Source organism: Pelobates fuscus, chromosome 8, assembly GCF_036172605.1.
Source record: "Pelobates fuscus isolate aPelFus1 chromosome 8, aPelFus1.pri, whole genome shotgun sequence".
In the NCBI taxonomy this organism is placed as follows: domain Eukaryota; kingdom Metazoa; phylum Chordata; class Amphibia; order Anura; family Pelobatidae; genus Pelobates; species Pelobates fuscus.
This window is the reverse complement of record NC_086324.1, coordinates 81118382-81143508: the sequence shown is the minus strand read 5'-3', so window position 1 is coordinate 81143508 and position 25127 is coordinate 81118382. Positions and strand designations below refer to the sequence as shown.

Sequence of the window (25127 nt, the reverse complement as noted above, 5' to 3'; positions counted from 1 at the left end):
TAAGAGAAGCTCGATTTTTCATTTACATAGTCATAGTATTTGCATGGGAGACGTAATGCAAACCTTCTACTGGTCTACACAATCTCTGGGCTCTCAATCTTTCTCCTTCCTGCATGATTGCAGTGTTAAATTATTTGACTTTAAATCTGCACACACAATATGAAACTCAGCCTCTGTGCACAGTACACACATCAATTAATAAATACAAATAATAACACTGTAGTTGCAGCATCATATTTGAGAAAAAAAATCCTCATTTGCATTGTGGTTATTGGGTCATATAGTAGAGCGTGGGCCTACCACTTCATGTTAATTTGTCCCGTGGTCTTTGCCCCCTAAATCACTATGTTAAGCATTACATTTCCTTTAAAATGAGATGGGGAGTTGTTTTGTTTTTATTATCATAATCCCTATCCGATCGTAGGGGATTGACCTGTTGACATGAATTCAATATAGAGGTGTATGCATAGACCTGACTGATTTGGGCTGCTGAACTTTTAAGGTGTACCATCTTATTGCTCCACATTAATGAATGAGTAGTAACAGATCTGTGCATGCCTGAAAAAAAATGCATGCTCTGGGTTCACTGGGAAATGCCTCCATACATCAGTTTGGCAGGCTGGCCAGCATCCGATACTACAGTCTACTGGAAAATATCTAGTCTTGGAGAGAACAATCCGCTCATGCCCAAAACCGCACAGTGCCCAGATCGTAAAGACCTTGCGCAAATCATACCTGCTACATCATTCCCACCAAGCTGTGCCAACAGACCTCAAAACACACCTACCACTATTTCATTTTTTTTTTTTTTTTTTTTTTTTTAAATGGGTTGAGACTATTGCGGGGCAGCTCATTATGTCTGCCACCAGCATGCTGATAACAGACATAACTTTTGCACATAATTGTCATTTCATAAAGAGCTGAAAAGAGGCACACGGTCATCAGGTTCAACCTTTATCACATCTACTTTTGCTTTTGATCCCAAAGAAGACAAGAATAAACTAGGGAGAAGTCCTTCTTGACCCCAGAATGTTAGTCAGATTACTCCTTTGATCAAGAAGCTATTATCCTACAAATAAATAATCTCTGGATATTTTTGTAGTTGCCCATCCAAATGCATCTGTACACCGAAAGAACAATAAGGATGTGGAATTCTCAGAGTCTGTACAAATACTTTCCTTTTGCCTTAGACTAAATCTCCTTTCTTCAAGTCTAAATGTGTGACCTTGTGTCCTATATTTAGTCCTGTACATGAATAGATTTCCAGACAATGGTTTGCATTGGCCCCAAATATATTTTTTGTTCTGTGGAGTGATGAATCACCCTTTTCTGTCAGTCTGCTGGGCAAGTCTGGGTTTGGCGGATGCAAGGAGATTAACTGCTTGACTGCATCGTACCAACTATACATTTTGGTAGAGTAGGGTATGGGGCAGTTAGTTTTTGAACGGTTGGGATTCCAGTGATCTGAAATCTTAAAAGGACATTATAGTCACCTAATCAAATTTAGCTTAATGAAGCAGTTTTTGTGTATAGATCATGCCTCTGAAGTTTAACTGCTCTATTCTCTGCCATTGAGTTAAATAACTTTTGTTTCTGTTTATGAAGTTCTAGCCACACCTCTCCTAGCTGTGACTGACAGCTTGCATGAAAAAATGGTTTCACTTTCAAGCAGATATAACTTACTTTAAATGTTTTTATCTCCTGCTCTGTAAAATTTTTACTTTAATTACATGAGGTTCCTGGATGGTGTAGCAAGCTATTAACAGAGCAGGAGATAAGAAAATCTAAATTAAGCAGAACTTACACTAAAGGAAGTATATACATTAGATAACTCTTTACAGGAAGTGTTTAGGAGGGCTGGGAAGTCACATGCAGGGAGGTGTTACTAGGGCTGCATAAACAGTGACTTAACTCCTAAATGGCACAGAATTGAGCAGTTACACTGCAGGGGCGTGATCTATACACCAAAACTGCTCCATTAAGCTAAAGTTGTTTGGGTGACTATAGTGTCCCTTTAATGCTTGAGCATACCAAGACATTTTGAACAATGCTATGCTATGGCACTTTTCTGTTCAAGCATGGCTGTGCCCCAGTGCACATAACAAGGTCCATAAAGATATGGTTAGGTGAGTTTGGTGTGGAAGAACTTGAATGGCCAACACAAAGACCTGACTTCAACCCCATCAAACACCTTTGTGATGAACTAGAATGGAGATTGCGAGCCAGGCATTCTTGTCTGACCTCACAAATTTTCTAATGGGCAGCAATTCCCACAGAATCCATTTGAAATCTTGTGGAAGCTGTTAGTCTTTAGAATGCAATGTTATAAATGTCCCTGTTGTAATGGTCCGGTGTTGCAATATATGTGTTCATGTAACTGTGTGTGTATGTATGTATGTATGTATAGTTTTTTTTTTTTTACCTTATATGACATGACACTTAAGTCTTGTTAAATAAATTGATGGCTCCTTTAACTGTTTATCTAAGTCTTAAACAGTGGTGCTTGGAGAAAGAAGGAAAAGTGTCCTTTTCTGCATTTGCTGTTAATGCTCTTGTGAGTGCCTGCTGACTTGATCATTACTATGTGCAACTCGTGATCTTTTACACTAAATGTTGTTTTTGTTCCTTGGTGGTCACATGATTGTTCAAGGAGCAGTTCGGTTTCTATTTAAATAGATAAGAATGTGCACTCTGTGGTGCTTGACACCTATTTGCTCACTATATTTGGACTCGATGTAGGTCACCTAGAAAGCCCTGATTTTAAATTGACTTACTGTGCATTCCTATTAAAAAGCTAGTAAAAACTCCAGGTTAACCCTTTAAAATCCTTTGGACCAAAACCTTTGATTATTTAACTAGCACTGAAAATAAGCTACAGGCACTGGCTGTGTTCTCAACCTACAGGACTGTTGCGAGTTGAAGTCCACTTGCCATGTTTCCACTTTGTCCATAGCATCCCTAGTGTGTGTGTGTATGTATATGTAATTTTTTTATTATAAATTTTTTATTTGTCACTGTGTTGGTATTGAAACAAGTACAGATTAAACATAAATGCACGTTTTTCCGGGAAATGGCATACAGAGGTTGATAGCCACGCAGGGCTGAATGAAACAAATAACATATAGGTAAATAAGGACTCAAAGTCCGCAATCCAGTTACATATCGTATCCTACATGTGGGGTGTTCGTATATGATATAAAGTGTTGAGTATCCCTAGTCTTGTTGATAACAGTATTCAGACTTGCTGTACAATTACATGGCTCACTCAAATCAAATGTTGGGTCTCTTGATCCCCATAGCTCTTTCTTTCTTATTTTTTATTTTTTTTTGGCATGGGCAACTCTCTTCTTGCTATAGTTATGTTGTTTATGCACACTTCACCTTTCCCTTATTCTACTCCCCCACACTTTTTTTTTTCTCTCCCTATAACTTGTCTCATATCTAGGTTCTGTCAACACCCAATTGACTTGCCTCATCTCTTTACTAATTGTGTGTACATATAGTTCTTATCCAACCTCGACTATGTCATTTTCTTTTCCCTCTATATTCGAGATCGTGCACAACAACTGGGATTTCCTCTGACCTGAATTGGGAAAGGCAGGCATCCAAATTTTTAAACCCTGTTGACTTCCCAGACTCCTCCTCATATAGGTATAATACATCAGATAATCCCCCATACCCCAGTTCTCTGCCTAACTTAGGCAGGGTAGGCTGGTTTACTTGAGGACAAGGTGAGCCAGTGTCGACCGTGGAGGGGTCTGTCCTTCCTCCCACAGGAATGCAAGGTTGGCACTCTCCATATTCTGGGTCGAACACAAGCTGGGTGCGTGCGTTCCACCATCTTTTATGCCGGCAAACATCCGTGCCAGAAATGGCGGAGGTGCCCTCAGTCTCCTGTCGCTCATTCACTGCTCTTAAAGTGATACTCCACTGCTTAAATAAAAGATCACTGTTTGGTAGTTATACCCTCATTGAAAAAAAAATGCATGCGTTTAATTACACTTGCTGGGTTAGAAGGTGAGGACTTAAAGTTTCAGTCAAGAGATCTGCACATTTTGCAGACTGTTAACTGATATACACTCAATGACAAAAGCATAAATAAAGGGACACTATAGGCGTCTCAACAACTTTAGCCTAATGAAACAGTTTTGGTGTATAGATCATGCCCCTGCATTTTGACTGCTCAATTCTCTGCCCTTTAAATCACTTTTGTTTCTGTTTATACAGCCCTAGCCACATAACTCTCATTTGACTTGCACAGTATTGCTAGGCACTTCCTGAAAAGAGAGCTCTAATGTTTAAGCATCCTTTGATTGCACAGTCTGTTTAACTAATATCCTGCTATGTTAATAGCCTTTTAGACCCCACATGTCCCCCGTGTGTGATTAAAGTTCAGTTTGCAGAGTAGGAGGTAAAAACTTCTTAAGCAAGTTAATATCTGATTAAAATTGAACACCCCTCCCCCCATGCTGGCTGTGTGATTCACAGCCAAACGAGAAAAACAGTGAGGCTGCAGGGCATGAGCTATACACCAGAACTGCTTCATTAACCCCATAACGCCGTTACGGCCTTCCATGCTGTCCCCATATTAATTGGCTTTAAAGTCATTGTGGCGTGTTTTTTTTTTTTTTTTTTTTAACGCCTTAACTGCTTTTAGCCCTTGGAGGTCCAGGAAACTTACCTCCACTGCGATCTGCTTCTCTGGTACTGCTTGACATAGAGGAGGGGGGAAAGCATTGAAGTTACCTCTGAAGGCTCAGGTGACCGGCATCACCAAGGTACAAATAACACTTCCTCTGTAAAGATTTTTATACAGCAATGCCTCCAACCTATTATCCTGGCCATAGATGTCCAGAGCTGTCATCCAATATCTCCTTTACTTTGCACGTCTGCCTCTTCCTCATCTGTTAATGTTAAAGGGCACCTGTCATGCTCCAAACAATGTGTGCTCATTAGATTGAGCATAGGATTTTATCAATACATTCTGCTTCCAGTTTTGCTAGCAAATGTATAAATTAGGAGAAAAACCTATTTAAAATGTATTTATTTTTTAGTTTTTCTCTCCCAGCATCCACAGGTGATCCCTCTGCTCTCCACCTATAGCAACCACAGAGCATGCACAATAGCTATGTTTTGATATTGAAAATTTTAAAATAAAGAAATGTATTTAAAAATTCAGAGTAATCTAATCACTAGCACAAGCAGCTTTGGTTAGAATATCACTTCTTTCTATCAGGATTGCTAGTCTGGATTCAAATTAACTTTTTATTTCATTTATATTTTGAGTCTTGACTTTACATTGTGTGTTTGTGTACAACACATGAGTGTGTCAGCAGCATTCAAGAAGTTCATGAATATAATTCATACCAACTCTAAGTTGTAACTACTTAAATTTTGTATAGCGCTCCAAAATCAAACAAAAATCTATTTCTCTTCACCACCAGAACATTTCACATATTTCTCTTGTTACTTGAATTAAGAGACATTTAAAAAAAAACAAAAAAAACACGTTACTGTTATAGGTCCAGAAAGTAATACATTTTAAACTATTCATACGGACATTGTAAAGATTGTGATGCAGAGGAAGACAACTAAGTTCCCATATGTAGTTCCGTGCTCTTTAATTAGCTTGAAATCTCTGGCTGGGACAAGAAAAGGATTTTCCCCATTGAATTAAAGGCTTCCACTCGGACTTCCATTGACGTCTGCCTGGTCTCAGGAGAGCTGTGGATTCCTTTCCTCACAGCTCACTCTTAAGGCATACAAAGCCAAACTGTTTGTATGTTAATATGCTCCTTACCAGCTCTACACTGATGAAAATAATACTCTTGCAAATAAGATTTGGATCTTCAAAATTGGGATATTTCACAGCTGTGTACTCCTAGCTTGTGTTCTTTCCTAGTGTAATTAATCATATACGAAAGGAAATCAATTGAAAATATAGATAGTCGGTACAGCATAGAAACACAAATGTTTACATTAGACTTTATTGGCAAGTGCTTTATTGGGCCCTGTATAAATTGAGTAGTATCCGGTTATGGTAAAATACACCTGGAGATAACTAAAATAAGTCTTGTAACCTTCTTATAGTAATATGGTCTGAATGGGAAAATGAGCTTGTGCTTTTCTGTGCTACGCAGTGGAGCAAAATAACAAATATTCTGTTTTAATATTAAAGGGACGCTACAGTCACCATAACCACTGCAGCTTAATGTAGTGGTTGGTGTGTCTAACCTGTCCCTGCAGGCTTTTCAATGTAAATGCAGCCATTTCACAGAAAGGTCAGTGTTTACGTTGGTGCCCAGTAGCACCACTAGTGGCAGTCACTTAGACGGCCACTAGAAGTGCTTCCTAGTCCAGGGCTGCACATTGTGCGCTGAATGCTCCCCTTAGAGATGCATTGATTCAGAAAATCTCTATGAAGAGATGCGGATTGGTGCAACTTTCTGCTCCTCATACACAATAGCTTTCCAATGGGAAAGCACTGGATTGGCGTAGATCGTCAAGATTTATATCAGCCATGGAGTTGGAGCCAGGTGGGACCATCCAATTTGAGACGGACGTGTTAAAAAACCTGAGTAAAGTCACCTTTATTACTGCAATCTAAGTGGGTCGAGGACCTAAACATTTTTGTATTCCTGACACTCTAGTGTTCCTTTAAGTTTAGTCGGTTTTGGCCGTATACCATGTTTTTATACATGTCACAAAACAAAATGAATGTGCCTGTCAGTACTGTCGAAAAATAGGAGGGGAAAAAGGCTAATAAAATTAGCAAAAAATGTTTTAGTGGACATGCCTGCAGCTGCAGACAGAATCTTCAGTCATCAAGAGACTTTAAGTAGGGATCGACCGATTATCGGTTTTACCGATATAATCGTCCGATATTCGGTATTTTCAGCAATATCCGTATCTGCCAATATAGATACCGATATTGCCGATAATATCTCCTAGAACCGGCAGGCTTATTACAAACCCGGCGGTCCTGGGGGGGTGGGGCGGGCAGCAAGCATTTACTCACCTCCCAGCAGATCCTCCAGCTGACCAGTGTAAATCTCGCTAGACCCGCGGCCGTCAGAGCGTTACCATGGGTTACCATGGCAACGCTCCGCGCGGCACGCTGGCCACAAGACTTACACTGGGGAGCTGGGGGAGCTGCTGGGAGGTGAGTAAACGCTTGCTGCCTGCTCAGCCAATGCCACTGGAACACCAGGGACTGCTATACCCCCCCCTCCCTGGCCAAGTATGAAACAGGGAGGGGGGACAACAAAAATAAATGATAATAATTTAATATAAAAATAAAAAATGCCCCCTCACACACACTCCATTATATACACTACACAAACGCACTGTGTATATAATGCAGTGTATGTATATAATGCAGTGTGTTTGTATAGTGTGTGTATGCATATAATGCAGTGTTTATATAATGCACACTATACAAACCTACTGCATTATATACGCACATTATATAAATACACTACATTCACTATACACACTGCATCCACAACGCACTACACAAACACAAACACACACACACACACACACACACACACACACACTGCATCCACGACACACACACACACACAGCTCTCCTGTCTAAACACACTGCATCCACTACACGTGGCATGTATATTTTGTGCATTTACCTTTAGAAATAGTTTTTATTTTCTAAAATGGTAAATGTACAGAATATCGGCAAATTATATTGCCTATCTGCCTGAAAGTTCACAGAATATCGTTATCGGCTCTAAAAAATCCATATCGGTTGATCCCTACTTTTAAGTCTCTGCACAGCAGGGGTTTATTAGACAGGTAGTTTTCCTCCGAGAGCAATCCACTCATCACGTAGGATCCTCTGCAATCGTACAGCAGCAATACTGCAGAAGCTTGCTCATAACCTTATTTGCTGCTCTCGGCAGAGCTATGGTCCATGGCTTGGTTCACCTCGGATAAAATTAACATCTGCAGCCTAGAACTCCTGGTTTTGAGCTGTCTAACAGCAATGATGGGCAGGCTTAGATCAGCAGCATTTTTTTTTTTGTTATTGTGACTATTTTATTTATAAATCATTGATGTTCCAAGTCTCTCTGAATGTTGGCTCAGTATGCTGTATTGTGCAAAGTTGTGATGGTGCTTAGTGACTCTTTAATAATGAATCCTAATTATTAAATGCTTTAGAAATGTGCCACAGAATTAAATATTAAACCTTACCCTTCACATGACTTATATATTATTTATTTTTTACTTGTATATGAATTGATATTTTAAAGTCATTTTGAAAATGTTTTAAGAAAATTAAATATATATAACATTTCTTAAACTTATCCAACAGAATAAAATCAAGGCCTAAGTTTTTTTTTTTTTTTTTTTTTTTTTTTTTTGTTCTTTGACTTTTCTTTCCTTCTAGCAATGTTGGCTTATTTCTGTATGGCATGTCTAATTAGCCTAGGTTAACGATCGATGCAGTAAAAAGTAAAAGTGGCATCACAATCCCATTCTAACCTATTAGAGGACAAGAAGAATAGATGTAATCTGATCGCACCCTTGTGACTAGTGTTGTTGCCCAGCTGACTGCTGCATTATCAGTTGTCACATTCATGTGTCCTTCAAGCAAGCAGTTTAATAGAGACTTTTCCAGGTAGTTATGACAAAATAAGGAAGTGGGTATCACAGATTATTTAGTGCAACCTTCAAAGTAAACAGAGTATCATACACTTAGACAGATAAATATTTATATTGCACATCCCAGCATTAAACAGGAAGATATTCCAAAGGAAAAAAAAACAACTTACATGCACACCCTTAGTTACCACTTAGGGGCGAAGGTGGCTATGGTCGCTATACTTCCTGAGGGTGCAGGAGATCAATGTGGGAGCAGGCTGGGCAACCAAGGAGGCCCAAGAGGCCATTAGTCCACTTACTCAAGGCTTCAGGTCATTGCGCCTGCGGCCCTGGTGGTGTTCTGCCCCTCTGAGGGCTAGGGCTACCGTCCGTCCAGGGGTCGGCAAATAAAATTCAGTTGGGTCCGGCTACTTCATGTTTGAGAGGCAGGAGGGAGATCCGAGTCCCCAGGTGGACCAGGTTTATTTGTTATCAGAGTACCACCGGGACATCCGGAGCGTTTACTGCCAGGTCAGTTGGAAACCGCTATTGGTATCGTACCCCTTTCGACTGCAGGACCCGCATCCTGCGGTAGCGTGGCTGGGGAAAGGTCCGGGAACAATTGCAGCACGGTCTGTTGGGAATAGAGGGTGCCGGTGTCCCTGGCCGCCCGCAGGATGCTCTCCCGTTTCACAAACAATTCCAGGCAGCATATCACGTCCCGTGGAGGGTCCTCTAGGCCGCAAGGCCAAATGGGCACAGACAAATGTGATCTTCGTGGTCGGGTTGCTTTTCAGCAGGCCATTGAAGATCTTTTCTTGGGTGGTGCACAGCTGTGCATGGGTGTCGTCTGATTCAGGGAGGCCCCGCAGCTGCAGGTTATTCCACAGTCGCCGATTTTATCAATATCCTCCACATGGAGGGCCAGGCCTCTAAAATATTCTGCCTGACGATCAGCCACTTAGCTGGTGAGCGTGAGATTACCGTGGAGCAAGTCAGAGGTAGATTCAAGATGGAACACCCAATCGGTTATGGACTGGATGTCTGCCTGGATCGAGGCCTGCAGCGCACTGTTGGCAGCCGCGAGTGGGTAAAGCCCTGAGGAGGGTTAGCCATTCCCTGTCCTCCGGGCAGAGGCATCGTCTCCCTGGTCATCTGAGGTCTCTTCTGACGCTAGGTCCGCCGGAGTAGAGAGATGCCGGCGGAGAGACTGGGTCAGCGAGCTCTTTGTAGAGTTAGCAGCCTTCTGGGAGCCGGTGGGTCTATTATTTTTCCCCATTTGAGTGGGTATTTGGGGAATTACAGCATTAATTAACGAGGCAATGGAGCAGGAAAAGTTTAGGCGGCCGCCATCATCATCCAGAGCCAAGCCAAGCCACCAAAAATCGTATTATTATTTTTTTCCTGTGCAAGGTAAATACAGGTATATGTGAATGGCCACAACAGCACTCATAGAGTAAGCAACAAACATTCAATTCGGCACTTGGAATCTGCACATTTTTTGTTATTATGTTGGATCGAGCTAGACACAATTTTTAGGTATATAGCAAATAGATGATACGTTAAAACTATGTCAGTAAGCAATAATTCGACAATATACTAAGCTCTAGAAACTTTAACTGATAGCATGGGGTTGTTTAGCCATAGTGAGAATCTAGGATTAATATTTTTAATATGTTGACTCACTCTAACGTTCAACGCTATAGTTGTTCTACTGGTACCCTGTAATTTGCACAGGCAAGTAAGGAGATAAATATAACATTATGGCTATTGTATGTTTCTATGAGTCCATCTTGAAAGTTTATCGGTTAATGTAGATTTAAAATTTCTTTCTTCATTATTATTTTAGATCCTATAGTTGCTATAGAAGTGGCCCCAAATGACTGTATTTTACTATTTAGACTTGAAAGTGTTGCTTCAAGCCAAACCTCCAAGCTCTCTGGGTAAGAGAGTTGGGACTGTTACTTCTCAGCTCTACTTCACGGAATATTGTGACATCATGCACACATGCACAGTGCTGTCATTGTATGCCATAGAGAATCAATTTTATGCAGTTATTCTCTGTGGCAAAATCATAGGCTCATTGTGGTGAGCACTACACATGCGACTATGTGGAGCATTGGATTAAATGCAGTTCAGTGAGAAGTTTTTGCGAGGCAAGTGCTCTGTGCAAATGCCGTTCTCTTGTGTTTAACAGGATTGGCTGTCTGACAGGCAGGGGTCTCACAAGATGAATTTATAAAACTGCAAATTTCAATTGAAAACTGCACTTTTTTGCAAAATGAAGAAAAGCAGACACATTTTCACACACTAAGCACTTCAGCAAGCTAAAGTACCTTAGGGTTCTGGAGTGTTCCTCTAATGTAATAAAAAATATATATATATAAAGAATCCAAATACAATGTAGGGTGTTTTAAAAATAAAAAGCTAACACGTGGGGAGACACACAGATGGGGAGCTCAGGCCCTACCCACACATGGCCACCAGCGAAACGAGGCGCTTGACGCCAGCAACAGACCATGAACTCCACGCGGGGGGCACGACTGCTAAAGCAACCTAGACGCAAACACCAAACCTAGCACCCACGCTAACTGACCTGCACCCTCAGCCCAGATATCAATACGGCAGGTGACCGACAAAGCAACAAACCCAAACAGCAGCAGAACACCGCTGACATACACATACGAAAACAAACACGGCGGGCCGGACAAACACCACGTCATGCCACAGGCACCTCAGTACCACCTAACACCACATGACACACGCAGGAAACCAAACTACACACCAGGTGACGAGATGGTTGCTCATGCATATTACAAGGCTTATTATTGCAATGACCAGGTTCTTTGTTTGCTTGTTTATATTACCAAAGCTACAACTGATATGTTTTAATGATGTTATGAAAATGTTGCATAAACTATGTTGAAAAGTTGTCACTGACAGGCCTCTAAGCTCAGCACTACCACAAGAGGCGCCAACACCTCCCAAACCTTGGGGAAGAGCAGTTGGCCAGCTACTATGGCCACAGGCCACAACCTTTTCCTCCCTACCCGTGCTCCCCAACCCCCCTCTTCCCTTTCCCCCTCCCTCCCCATAAAACAAGAAACACAGGAAGACACCGGGTACCGAGCTGCCCCGAACAACACCCCCCCCACACACACTATAACCCACTACGCTACCAATAAATGCAGAGGCACCAACAGCTACAACACGGGCATCACAGGAACTTAGGCGGGGACACCCACCACGGCAAGGACGAGGGGCTACCGCCCCCGAGCACGCTACCCCCACCACTCAGGGCAGCCACGGATACCATGGACTCACACACAACCCCGCACCCCTCCCCTAGTCCTCATTCAGAGCTCAGCCAACACAGCCCCGTACTAGGCAGGCCGAAGGCAGGAACTGCCACGACCCGCCAAAACCCTCCTTCAGGACTTGCACCTTCTAATCCCACTAAGCGGATAGGAGACGAGCCCTCCCGCCAACCAGACGACTGGCCAGATTGATAAGCCCAGTTACCCCCTGCCCCAATTACAGCAACAGCCCCCCACCACGCCCGCGCGCTCCGGGTCCCCACAACCCCTCCCTACCTCCAACCCACCCACCCCCGACCGCTGATCACCCGCCACCACCGAGGGCTGTGCAGGTCATGGCGCCGCCTTCCACGAAGATTCGCCTAACCTCCCTCAATGTGAAGGGGCTACACTCCCCAGGCAAGAGACACGGGTTCTTACGATGGGCCAACCGCACGGGGGCCGACATAATCCTACTCCAGGAAACTCACTTCACGGACCGGAAATTTTTCCCCCTAACCAATAGACGCTTCAAACGACACTTTTTAGCTAACTCACCGGACCCAAAGAAAAAAGGAGTTGCAATCCTGTTACGCAACTCCTGCCCTTTGGAAGATATACACACGTATCCAGATCCCGACGGGCGATACCTGATCCTTACAGGACACATGGGTACAACCCCACTCGCCGTATGCTCCCTCTATGCACCGGCCACGCCGGACCCCACCTTCTGGAGCACCTTCAAGTCCCGACTCAGCAGCATCTCGGCCAAACACCTCATCATGGGGGGGATTTTAACGCGACACACACACCCGCCATAGACCGAAGAGCGCGTGATAACACAATGCCGGCCCCAACGAGGAATGACCAGTTATATGCCAACTTCCTCCACGAGACCACGCTCCTGGACGTTTGGAGAGCTCACCACCCGGCAGATAAAGATTTCACCTTCTACTCCCACTCACACCGGTCATATTCACGTATCGACTGCTTTCTGGTCTCGCAGGCGATCCAGCCCTGGACCACCCACTCACAAATTGGCAACATAACGTGGTTGGACCATGCAGAGATCACGCTGGACCTTCAAATCCCACGGCTATCCAGTCCGTGGCGCTGGCGACTCAATCCGTGGATCCTCCGGGACAAAAAACAGTACATACCATAACCGACCACCTCAAAACCTATTTCGAGATAAATAAAACAGAAGACATGGCCCCGGCAACAGTATGGGCAGCACACAAAGCGACAATCCGAGGCCACCTGATAGCAATCGCCACGACCCATAAAAAACGACGCCTCCAGGACCTCACAGAAGCATTGGCTAACCTAATTAAGCTCGAAACGTTGCACAAACAAAGCCCCTCTGATAAAGTGTTACAGGAGCTTACCGCCATAAGAGAGCACCTCCGGCGGCTATCCTCAGCAGACGTGGCACGAAACCTTATGTGGGCCAAACAACGCTTTTACGAAAAGGGGAACAAAGCAGACTCCCTCCTGGCTAATTGCCTCAAAAAACGACAGGACAACAAACAAATTGCCAAAATTAGAACCAGCATGGGAGAGCTCACGAAGGACCCAGACACGATAGCGCAAGAATTCCTGCGATATTACACGAAACCATACAACCATGCCGACCCCTCAAAAAGAGAACGAATTTCATCTTTCTTACAACCGCTCAACCTGCCCACCCTATCCGCACAGGCACTGATGGAAGCACCCATGGAGGGCGAGGAACTTGCCCAGGTCCTCAAAACGCTGAAGCCACTGAAAAGCCCAGGACCGGACGGCTTCACCGCACTTTATTATAAAACATTCCAGGCAACGCTCATACCACATCTGTGCAAAACTTTTAACTCTATCCTCCAAGGTAATCTGCTCCCCCCGGACATGCTCGCCGCCGACATATGCATCCTGCCCAAACCAGGCAAAGAACAGTTAGAACCCGGACACTACCGGCCCATATCACTTCTAAACACAGATCTGAAAATCCTTACCAAAGCCCTGGCCAACCGTCTCAACACCTTCCTCCCCCAGTTGAAACATCCCAACCAGGTCGGCTTCATTCCGAAGCGACAGGCATCGGACAACACCAGAAGAGTCTTCAACACAATCTGGTACACCCAAAATCGGAACATCCCGGCGGTCATGCTCTCGCTGGACGCAGAGAAGGCGTTTGATCGCCTTCTCTGGCCATACATGTTCCAAATACTAACACACCTCAAATTCCCGGCCGGCTTCATGAACGCCCTAGAAGCAATTTACAATCGCCCCACAGGGAAACTTCTTCTACCCAACATCGAGGCCCGAACCTTCACCATACAGAACGGGAACAGACAGGGCTGCCCCCTCTCACCCTTAATCTTTGCAATCTCCCTGGAGCCACTTCTACAGGCCATACGCACCCGCCCGGACATAAAAGGCATCCAAATTAGAAATGAAAAATACGCAGTGGCGGCATATGCGGACGATGTCCTTTTGTCCCTCGCGTGCCCGATACCGTCCCTACACGCCACGCTCGAAGTAATAGCCGAATACTCCAGCTTCTCCGGGTACAAAATCAATCAGACAAAATCAGTTCTCATACCAATGGCAATGGAATTGCAACAAATCCTAAGAAACTCGTTTCCCTTCCAAATCTCTACGTCTCATCTCACATACCTGGGCACTCGATTGTCCCCACACTTGGAAGATACCTACGACCTCAATTACAAACCACTTCTAACAGCAGCTCACCAGGACCTCCAACGCTGGGACAAATTAGGGATCTCATGGATTGGTAGAGTCACAACCATTAAAATGAATTTACTACCACGCTTCCTGTATCTCTTTCAAACACTACCCATCCCCATACAGAAGAAAGATTTTAAAGACCTTCAAGCAGCTATCGACAAATTTGTCTGGAGGGGCAAACGACCACGCATTCGTAGATCGACCATGTATGTCCCCAAAACCAGCGGAGGTCTCGGACTACCCAACTTCCAACAATACTATAATGTGGCACAACTGGCCCACGTCCAACATTGGCACGCCCCCCCCCCCCGAAGCGATGGGTGGACCTGGAGCACGATGTCATGGGATGGGATCTACCATCATCCTATATGTGGGTGCCCCCCCGTACATCGCCCGCTCCCACCTCTCCGGCAATCACTCACACACTAGCTCTTTGGGATAAACTCAACCCTAAATACGAACTGTCCTCTTTCATCTCCCCGGTAACACCTATATACCGGAACAAACACTTACGCGCATTTGACCAGAGGGACATCTCCAGACTCCTACACCTATATCAACAGGGGAAAATCATAGACTACAAAGACCTGCCGGACAGCGAAACACTTACAATTGCGGACCATTTCCGCTACATCCAGCTCAGAGACCTAGCCAGACAGCCAATCATCAAACAAGCAGGGAACTCGCCCCAACACCATTTGAGAAAAGATGCTTCGACGCACCCTTGCACTCGGGGCAAATCTCCAGCTTATACACCACCCTAACAACGCATACCTCGCACATCAACCTCACCTATATTGCTGCATGGGAAAGGGACCTGGGACCACCGGAAGAACCGAGCGACTGGGCGGAAATCTGGGAGGCAACAAACTCCCTGACAGTGTGTGTCACCCACAAGGAACAAGCGTACAAAATGCTGTTCCGGTGGTATTTGACACCATACAGACTCCACAAAATGGGACAAAAAACAGGCACCCTGTGCTGGAAGCTGTGTGGCGAAGCTGGCTCCTACATACACTGCTGGTGGTCCTGCCCAAAACTTAAACCGCTGTGGGCGGCAATCAGCGGTCTCACAGAACAAATACTCAACAAACCTTACCCGGCGCTACCGTGGACGGCACTACTCAACAAACCGCTGGACTCCCTCACCAGGAGCGAGAACAAGCTAGCCGCAAGGATAACACTAGCGACAAGAAGAGCGATCGCGGAGCGGTGGGCCGACCACCGAATTCCCGCACTCTCAACCATCATCAACAAGAAAATAGAAACCCGAGACCTGGACGAGCTCACCGCGCAGATCCACGACTCTTACAAAGCATTTCACCGAACCTGGGATCCCTGGGACATAAACTACCCGACGCTGGACACCATGGTAAGAGCATAAACGCTCCATCGGACAGCCAGCCCCACCACCTGGCGGACCTCGCGGCACGTCCAGACCCCGCACAGCGGACCCATCAACGTCCGCACCCCTCTCCCCTACCCCACAAACCCACGGCTGGGGGGGGGGGGGGGGACAATACCCACGACCCCACCACAGGACTCCCCATTTGGTAGAGGAGGAGGAAGCCCAGGAAATAAAGGGGGCACCCCGGGACAGATCCCATACCCGCCCCTGACCACGACAATCGAACTACTGCCACCCCACGGGCCGAAGGTGGGAATCCCAACCGAGACAAACACCCGCCCAGAGCCTAAGCACCAGGCGGTTAGGGCCCAACACGGCACAGCTCCACGGCTTCAACCATTACAACAGGCACGGCAATGGTCCACAAAGACCAGATACCGAGGCCAGAGGCGGGAACCCGCACCGCACAACGACTGGATGAACCCCGAAGACACTGGGCCTCCACCCTAGCCCCCCCCCCCCCCCCCCCCGACTACACATTCAAAACCCCCACACACAACCAAGGAAGAAGCAAACAGTGAGAATACCCACCCCCCCACCACCGACACACTTAGGCGGACAGCCAAGCGCACCACACGCACCCACAACAATCACTGACCCTGGCAACCCTCCCTCTTCCTTTTTTTTTTTTTTTCTCTCTCTCTCCCTTCTCTCCCTCCGCCTCTACGGTACCCACAACCCCAACAGAAACGGGAAGAGATACTGCCAACAAGAGAAGCTCATAGACCCCGGGACCAAGTACCCCAGTTCAACCCTACCCGGTTAACAGGATAATGTACACCAATCAGTCAGATTGGACATGGGATAAATTTGTGAACTGTATGTGCTCAGCAGCTAGCAACAGCAACACTACCATGAACAACGCGACAGTGTTAAGAAACCTGCTTTAATTGATGTACCACCATGTCATGATCTGTATGTAAGCCTAAATATGCACCTTTGAAAATAAAGAATTTATATTAAAAAAAAAAGCTAAAATTTTTTAGCACTAGACTAAAAATAACAGGCAGTAATATTTAAATTGAGCACCTAAAAACATTGGCTTGATAGTTAAGCCATTTCCTATCTATACTCAAAAACAACTAAAAAAGGCAGAGCTTGCGTTACAATTCCCATTCAAAGTTAGTAGTCAAAGTAATACTTTGTAACAGATGAATATACACCGCAACAAATCACAACAGTAACAATCTGTAGATCTAGTGTAGCCATAATAAACCATATTCATATAGCATCGGCTGGTTTGACCTGTAGTAAAGTTGCTGCCTTAGAACCGAGAAACCCAGTTTGGAATCCCATTCAGATCACCTCACCCTTTCACCTTCTTCTATACCTGCAAAAGGTATTCTATAAATAACAATAATAATATGAAGTCACTAGATATCCTGGTCCACATAAAAGTAAAATAAAGCCTCAAATGCTGATATCAGTATGAAATAACTAAATATAAGTAGCCGAATCTTACGTCTGTTGGTGCTTTTTATATAACTGTCCTTTCCAGAGAAGTATATACACAGCAACATTTTCTTCTTCAAAGGTCTTCCGTAGAGGTCCACCACCTCTCAGGATTGCTCTCACAAGTGTAGCTGGACACACTCACGTTCCCAGAGGGAATTTGTTTTCTTCTTTTGCCGTGAACAAGCTAAAACACTGGACATGTGCATGAATTAATCGGTGAAGGAAAATAATACAATTGTGCTAAAAGTTAGAGAACAGAAGAACTTTTTTTTTTTTTTTTACGTGTGGCATGGCTGATTGTCTTCCCTTAGTGCCTCTGGTATCCACCTTAGGAAGTGATTGCAGTCTCTCTGTTAAATATTACTGATATGTGTGTAATGTCTTCACAATGTAGGGTTAACTGTTAAAATAATCCCATTTACTTTCACAATACACCCCATTTCTTGTGAACTAAACTGGTACTCCACCCTTTTTTTTTTTTTTTTTTTTTTTTACACTGGTGATTTTTATTATTTTATTTAGACATTTTTGTAACACACCAAAGGAAATCCATATTTCTGCCATTTTTATATTCCATATTTATTTTGCTGTTTTATTTTTTACATTTATTACATTCGCAAAATAAGACAAATGGTTATCACTAGAGAAAAATTGTTACAAGGATTAACAAAATCGAATGTTAAACTGCCTAATTGTCTGATCGTAGCAGAAAAAATTAGCAGAAAAGGTGCACCAGAACAATAGACTAGACCAGGGGTAGGCAACCTTTTAGCTGCACTGTGCCGAAATAAGATTGTGATGTCCCATAGCGTGCCGGTCCTATTTTTTTTTTTAAATTGAGCTGTGCATGTTGCCGTATTCGTTTTGGGTTATTATATACTGCAGTTGCTTTGTATCGTTGTATTTGTGTGTATATGAGCTATTATATTGTATATGTTCATGAGTAGTTTGTGGTACTGTGTACCCATGAATGTCGGCTGCGTAGGGGGGCTGCTTGTGAATTTGTGTGTGTGGATGAATATATCACATTGTGCGTTTTGTAGTGTGTGTATGTGTGGGGCTGTTTGGGGAATCGCATGTGAGAGACTGCACGTGGGGTTGTGTGCGTGTATATGGATTGTCCTTCACCACCTTTTCATATTAGCAGATATCTGAAGTTTCACTGGGACTCCGGATAGGCCAGAGCCTGTTTGGCTCTAGCAGCCTTGAGTGCCGTGCAAAGACAACTCGAGTGCCGTGCATGGCACACGTGCCCTAGGTTGCCTACCCCTGGACTAGACCAAGTGCTGTATTTCTTTTGAGGTGGTCCTTTAGATTATTTATTTATTTATTTATATATATATATATATATATATATATATAATAATAGTAATAATAAGTAATAGTGCTCAGTATATGCCCTCTGATATTAGATATCCTGCTCTTGTTGTATACCTTGCATATCCTAACTGTACAATAGCATATTCCAATAGGGTTCAGATTATTAAATTACTATATGGCTTTCATTGAAATCTGTTTAAACCGTTCAATAACAATGACTTTAGTGATTTTTGGACCGTTTTAGGTCTGCAGGGATATTTGTTTTCTGTTGATTAATTAGAGGTTGGCAATTCTCTCGTGCTGAGACAGTGAATAAATACTTTGCAGCAATGCATCCTCAATTTAGATGCTTCAAGCATTAACGTCTGCTCCCTTTTGCCAACACTACATTTCTTCAACGTTCAGCTGACTTTTATAAAATTGGCCAATGTCAATTTGAAATGCATGTTGTAGGCTTGTAAAGGTTTCATCTTATTGAAGGGATTACTGTGGACAGTGAACTGTGTAGGTAAGTAGTGAAAAACAAAATCAAACAAAACTACAATGGAGCTCAAAGTGTCAAAGGTGAATACAACACCCATTCCAAATATAAAAATAACGGTGTCAACGTTACACTATTTTTTTTAATATTTTTTTTTTGCATTTTTACCTACCTAATAAACAAAAATCTAGTAGGGTATACAGGTTCGCACTCGCATAGACAGAGCCTATAGGTTGACTCTGGACTCTGAAGCTTCTGTACATTATTTGGGAGCACAACACTGTCCCCTATAGGTGCTCCCAGTAAGTCCGGGGTGTAAAAAAAAAAAAAAAAGTAAGTATAAGAGAAATATTATTAATTCCCTCTGTGGTGTAGGACAGGCAATGAATGTAGTTGGATCCAGTATAGTTGGTATAAAAAAAATAAAGTACAACTTTATTTAAAATGCACATAAATTTGATTTTAAGAAAAGGTGTAAAACCAAAACGCGTTTCGGCATTGTCCTTGGCTTCGTCAATTGGTAACCGGCTTAATACACGTGAACTTTTCCAAGAGGTGTATTCCGATCCGGAACACCATCACTCCCAGTTCATTTCAGCCAATCTGATTAGTTGTGGGCAAAGTACAGACGTGTTGACGCTGGGGCTACTTTGGGGTTTAAACTGTTCGAGAACGGTTTAACTCCTTGAAGTAAGAGTGCCTCCTGGCAACAAAAACATAATTTAGAAGAAGTTGTTTTGGTTCCTGGAGTGTGCCTTTCAATGTTTATGGAACAATGTAACTGTAAAACTATAGAGATATATAGCATTAATTGAGACTGTTTAAGATGTTGAAAGTTAATGGGGACTTATCAAGTAAATGTTACTTCATAAAAATTAAGAAAGAAGGCCAAATGTTTCCTAGTATGTTAACATCATTGTGCAGCCATTCAAGTGTTGCACTTAATGTATTATTGCAGAATTTTCTAAAAATGGATGTTACAGGGATCTATCGGCTAAATTGTCACAAAAATATAAAAAATAAATATTGCAATTTATATTCATTTTGACATGTTGAAATTTTCTCTAAAACATGAGGTTAAAAATGAACATAAGAAGGCAATAAAAAGGATAAGTAAGAAATGAGCTTGAATCGAAAATTAAAATTACTCATAATATTACTCTGAATTATTTTAATATCCAGTATTTTTATAAAAAGGACATCTCGAAATCCACATTAAGGCCATGGGGTTGTATTGTGTTTAATCTGAATATCCATTGTATTTCTGCCTAGCTTAACTTGAGACGTACTGGATACGGCACTCACCAAACCCAGTTGCTCTGAAGCCAGGCCTCCCTTCCGAGATATTCAGAATAAATAACGGTTCAGGCACTCCGGGATAACAAATGGCAGCTTTATTGGGGCAAAAGCAGCAACGTTTCGACTCTACCAGGTCTTTATCAAGCTATGACATCCATGCAGAAGTAACCTTTAAATACAGTGATCAATCACAGGGAAAATAATTAAATTAAGTGAAAAAGCAGCTATGGCATTACAAATAATTAAGAGTTTAACAAAAACATATGTAAGAGCCACTCGTACTTCTCACATTAAATAATACAGCTGAGTAAACCATAGCGAAGTTCATATTTTGTCCTATTAAACAATAATTGTATTAGGGGAGTATAGAGTAAAGGACCAACCTGATAATACAGCTCAGTCAGATGAGAGACTGCATTCACTTTCGGACAACACTCCTTCTCTCTATTTTCGTGTGGATTCCATAATTCCCCATATGTGCACATTGTGACGTTAACTTTACCGCTGGGATGAAACGCTTATCGCTAAAAATAAAACGCGGTAAGAAGTTCTCATACTCTATGTTCTGTAGCATTCCATTACTAAATTCTATACGCCTCACTTTGTCACCAGCAGGAGTAGCCTGTACCAGTTGCAACAGCATGGTGTCAAGATTAAACATTGCCTTAACAGACACCAGACAGTCATATGAAAGATATGTTCTTGGATGGCATGACATGGAATTTCTTCTGCTATGGTGAATACTCTTGAATTCTTCTCACATTTTACTCTGAAGTGCATGGTCGCCCTGTGCTCTTCTCTTTACACAAACAACCTGTTTCCTCAAATTGTCAGTACCAATGATGAATACATAGCCGTCCATGTCAATGCCAGCAGGGGGAGTGCCTGTAATGACAGGTACTCCCCCTGCTGTCTGAAAAATAAAAATAAAATGTTAAAACAGTGTAAAAATAAGATTATATATACTTAGATCATATATATATTTATTATATGTATGATCTAAGTATATATATATATACACAAATATACATACTGTCTACGTGTATTTTATTATTAATATATACATAATTATATATATATCAAATTACACGTACAATTATATTGATTTATATATATATATATATATATATATATATATATATATATATATATATAATAAAATAAATATATAAACATGCGTAATTTCGTTCTAACTGTATTTTAAAATTTATATATATATTGATATCAAAATCCATGTAGAACGAAATAATATATATATATCTATATACATAAGTATATACGGATATATCACTAAATATATACCTATATATAAATAAAAATAATATAAAATATATATATATATATATATATATATATATATATATATATATATATATATATATATATAGTGTGTGTGTAATAATTTTACATAATTAGGTCCTTTTTATTAATTACAATTTGCAGGACCTGCCTGACAACCCGGGCCGAAAGTTCAGGGAATTTAATTTTCTAGCACTACATTTAACCCTGTAACTTTCCAAGACACCATAAAACCTGTACATGGGGGGTACTGTTTTACTCGGGAGACATACAAATGTGTATTGTATTGCAGTAAAATCAAACAGTATTTTGACATTCACAGTTAAAATGTCACGCAGAACTAAAACAATTTAAAAAAATCTTATTTTCTCCCTTTTTTTTTTATATTTTTTCATATTAAATTATGTTCCATACCTAAATATTTGATGTTAAACAAAAGCCCTGTTTTCTCTGAATAAAATTATATATAATAAGTGTGGGTGCATTTAATATGAAAGAGGTGAATTACGGTTGGACAGACATATAGCGCAAATGCCAGGTTTTTGTTTACGTTTTTTTTGGATCACAACTTGTACATTTGGCTGCGGTCTTAAGGGGTTAAACTTAAGTTGTTGTGTTTTTTTTCTTTTTTTTTTTTATATATATCCAGTTTTAACACATACAGACCACTTACCACATCCATAAAAAACATTGTATTCATTCACTAGTGTCTGGAGTCTTCTGCCACCATTTTAGTCAGTGCTACGCCATCTTTACTGTTTTAGTGCTAAACAAGTTTCCAGCATCCCATCCCATCTGTGAAGCTTGAGCCCATGAGGATAGGCTAAACGCAGTCAAGCCTATCACAGCACTCATTGCTTGTATGATTTGCTCTGGCTAGAATGAAGTGTGTGTGATCTCCACCTTAGCCATACCTCCAGTAAGGCAGGGCTTGACAAATTTGTTTGGAATCTAGGAGCCAGCTAAAAAAAAGTTAGGAGACAGTCATTTCCAATGAGAAAATGCAATTCTTAAAGGACCCTATATAGTCACCAGAACCACTACAGCTTGATGTAGTTGTTGACTCTTGACAGGCTCACACACAATCACACTCACTCACTCACTCTTACAGGCTCACACACACACTTACATTTTTGTTTTAATTGAAACCCACTCAGCCTCCCTACCTTTTGGGAGAGCTGAGTGGGTCTTTCCTGGGGTTCAGTGGGGTTGCTCTCTACCTGTGTGCAAAGGAGCAGTACTCTGCCTATAGCTACTCTCTTCTCTCTCGCGCTCTGTAATGATGCCGGGGCCAGAATGACGTCCTATTCCAGCTCCCAGCCATCCGCGGCCTCACGCGGATGGCCGGCCGCTTCCAATATTATAACTATAGAGCTGGCGCCTGGGATTTGTCAAACCCTGCAGTAAAGGCCAGGCTGTGGGAGACCAATTACATAGCGACATAGCTGAAAAGAGACTTGCGTCCATCAATTTCAGCTTTCCTCACATTTGTTTTTTGCTGTTGATCCAAAAGATCCAATGACTTTTTATTTTATTTTTTTGTCTTAAACCATCGAAAAGTGGTTTAAAATTGAGTTGAGAAACTGTACCAGGGGACTCAAGGCAGTTTAACCAATTCAATGAGAATAAATGGTTACAGTGCACCGTTAACTATATATGTGATGGTCAGTCTAATGTGAAATGATGTTAAACCTTTTGAAAACAGATTTTAAAGTGTATTTAACTTTAAAAGAAAAAATACAAACCTACCTCCTAAAAATTGTTTTTTTTTTTTTTGTTCTAGATTTGGCACCAGAGTCGAACCCTTCTGACCACCCTCGAGCAAGCACAATATTTCTCAGCAAGTCTCAGACAGATGGTAAATAATGCGTGATTGTATGTAAAAACAGTAAAATATACTGTCAATGTCTTAATCTGAGATTTATGGTTACGTTATACTGTTTATAGTATATGGATTTTGCTTTTTTGTTTCAAGCAGAACATTCTTTTTGTGTCACTGAACAAAAAATATTAAAGCATAAGAATAAATCTACCAGGAAGCATTGAACATTCCAATCCAATTAGTCTACAATCTCTCTTTGGTAGCGGAATATATATAATTTTTTTGTTTTTTATTAATTTTTTTTTTTTTACCCATGGCAACATAGCCCTCAGCTCTCTTTTCTAAAGCCTTTCCAATTCCCTGTTCCCATTCTCTGAATAGGTCTCACACCTTTTTCTTTATTTAGATCTCTGTAAAGTCCATGTAGTTTCTGAATATGATGTTGGATGTATGCAAAATGTGTGAGGCTCTGAAAGTCAATAGTCCTTGGCCTAACCTAAACAGAGTGACTGGCAGAATGTATTTTTGATGCTCCAGGAATATCATACATGTGAAATAGTTCACACACCACTCAAACTGTAGATTGGGTGTTAATGTATCTGCATTAGATAACGCTTTATCCTAAATCCATAACAATATAGCATCATTAAATTAGACTCAACCTTTTTATAGTATGCATCCTCATTAAATGCTTGCATATATTTTACGGATAGCAGAAAAGGGAGGGATCCTAGGGCTGGCAATCCCCTAATCCATATAGTAATAGCAAGGTAGTCCAGACACTCAAGGTCTTCATACATCAGCAGATTTATTGGAAAATCATGACAGATGCAGCAACGTTTCGATCCCTTCAGGGATCTTTATCAAGCTATTTTACTGTGAATTTAATTGTTTCATTAATTGCAGCTCCTGACATTTTTATGATCTTGTATTCACTCTCCTAATGCCATTTACTTTTTGATAGAAGGGATGTTAGTGGGGTACAGTTATCATGCTTTGCATATGGCACAGTTAATGTAATAGCACCTCTAAAATGTATAATGTTTTGATCAATAAGCTTTTAATCAAAACACCTAATTGTGTTTTTGTGCGATTTTGTTAATTGATCTTGAGCTGGCGTTTGTAGACCTGGGGACAACTTCAGAATTTATAAGAAGGGTGGCATGCTTAGGTGCTGATGAACTGACATGTGCAGTATTTACAAAATGAAACAAGAAGCCTTTAGAGCTAGTTTTTTTGCAATGGGAGGAAAAAAAACTACAACTAATACGCTTAACATAGTCAAAGCTGTTTGACTGGCTGTGTATAAACCATGGGAGGAGGTGCATAATATGATCAAACAAGAATATAAATTAATGGATTAGTTTGCTAGAAATACACAGAGCATTCCATCCCCAAAACAACCAAATCTCAATG

General features: G+C 41.9%; 1 protein-coding gene across 1 annotated transcript in view; it reads left to right on the top strand.

The window, feature by feature from the left end:
• CCNYL1 (cyclin Y like 1) overlaps nucleotides 1-25127 on the top strand; it is a 55289-nt gene that overhangs the window by 5757 nt on the left and 24405 nt on the right. The window contains exon 2 of the mRNA XM_063430118.1: nucleotides 23673-23747. Coding sequence (XP_063286188.1) covers nucleotides 23673-23747 — 75 coding nt within the window. The remainder of the gene's footprint in view (nucleotides 1-23672; nucleotides 23748-25127) is intronic.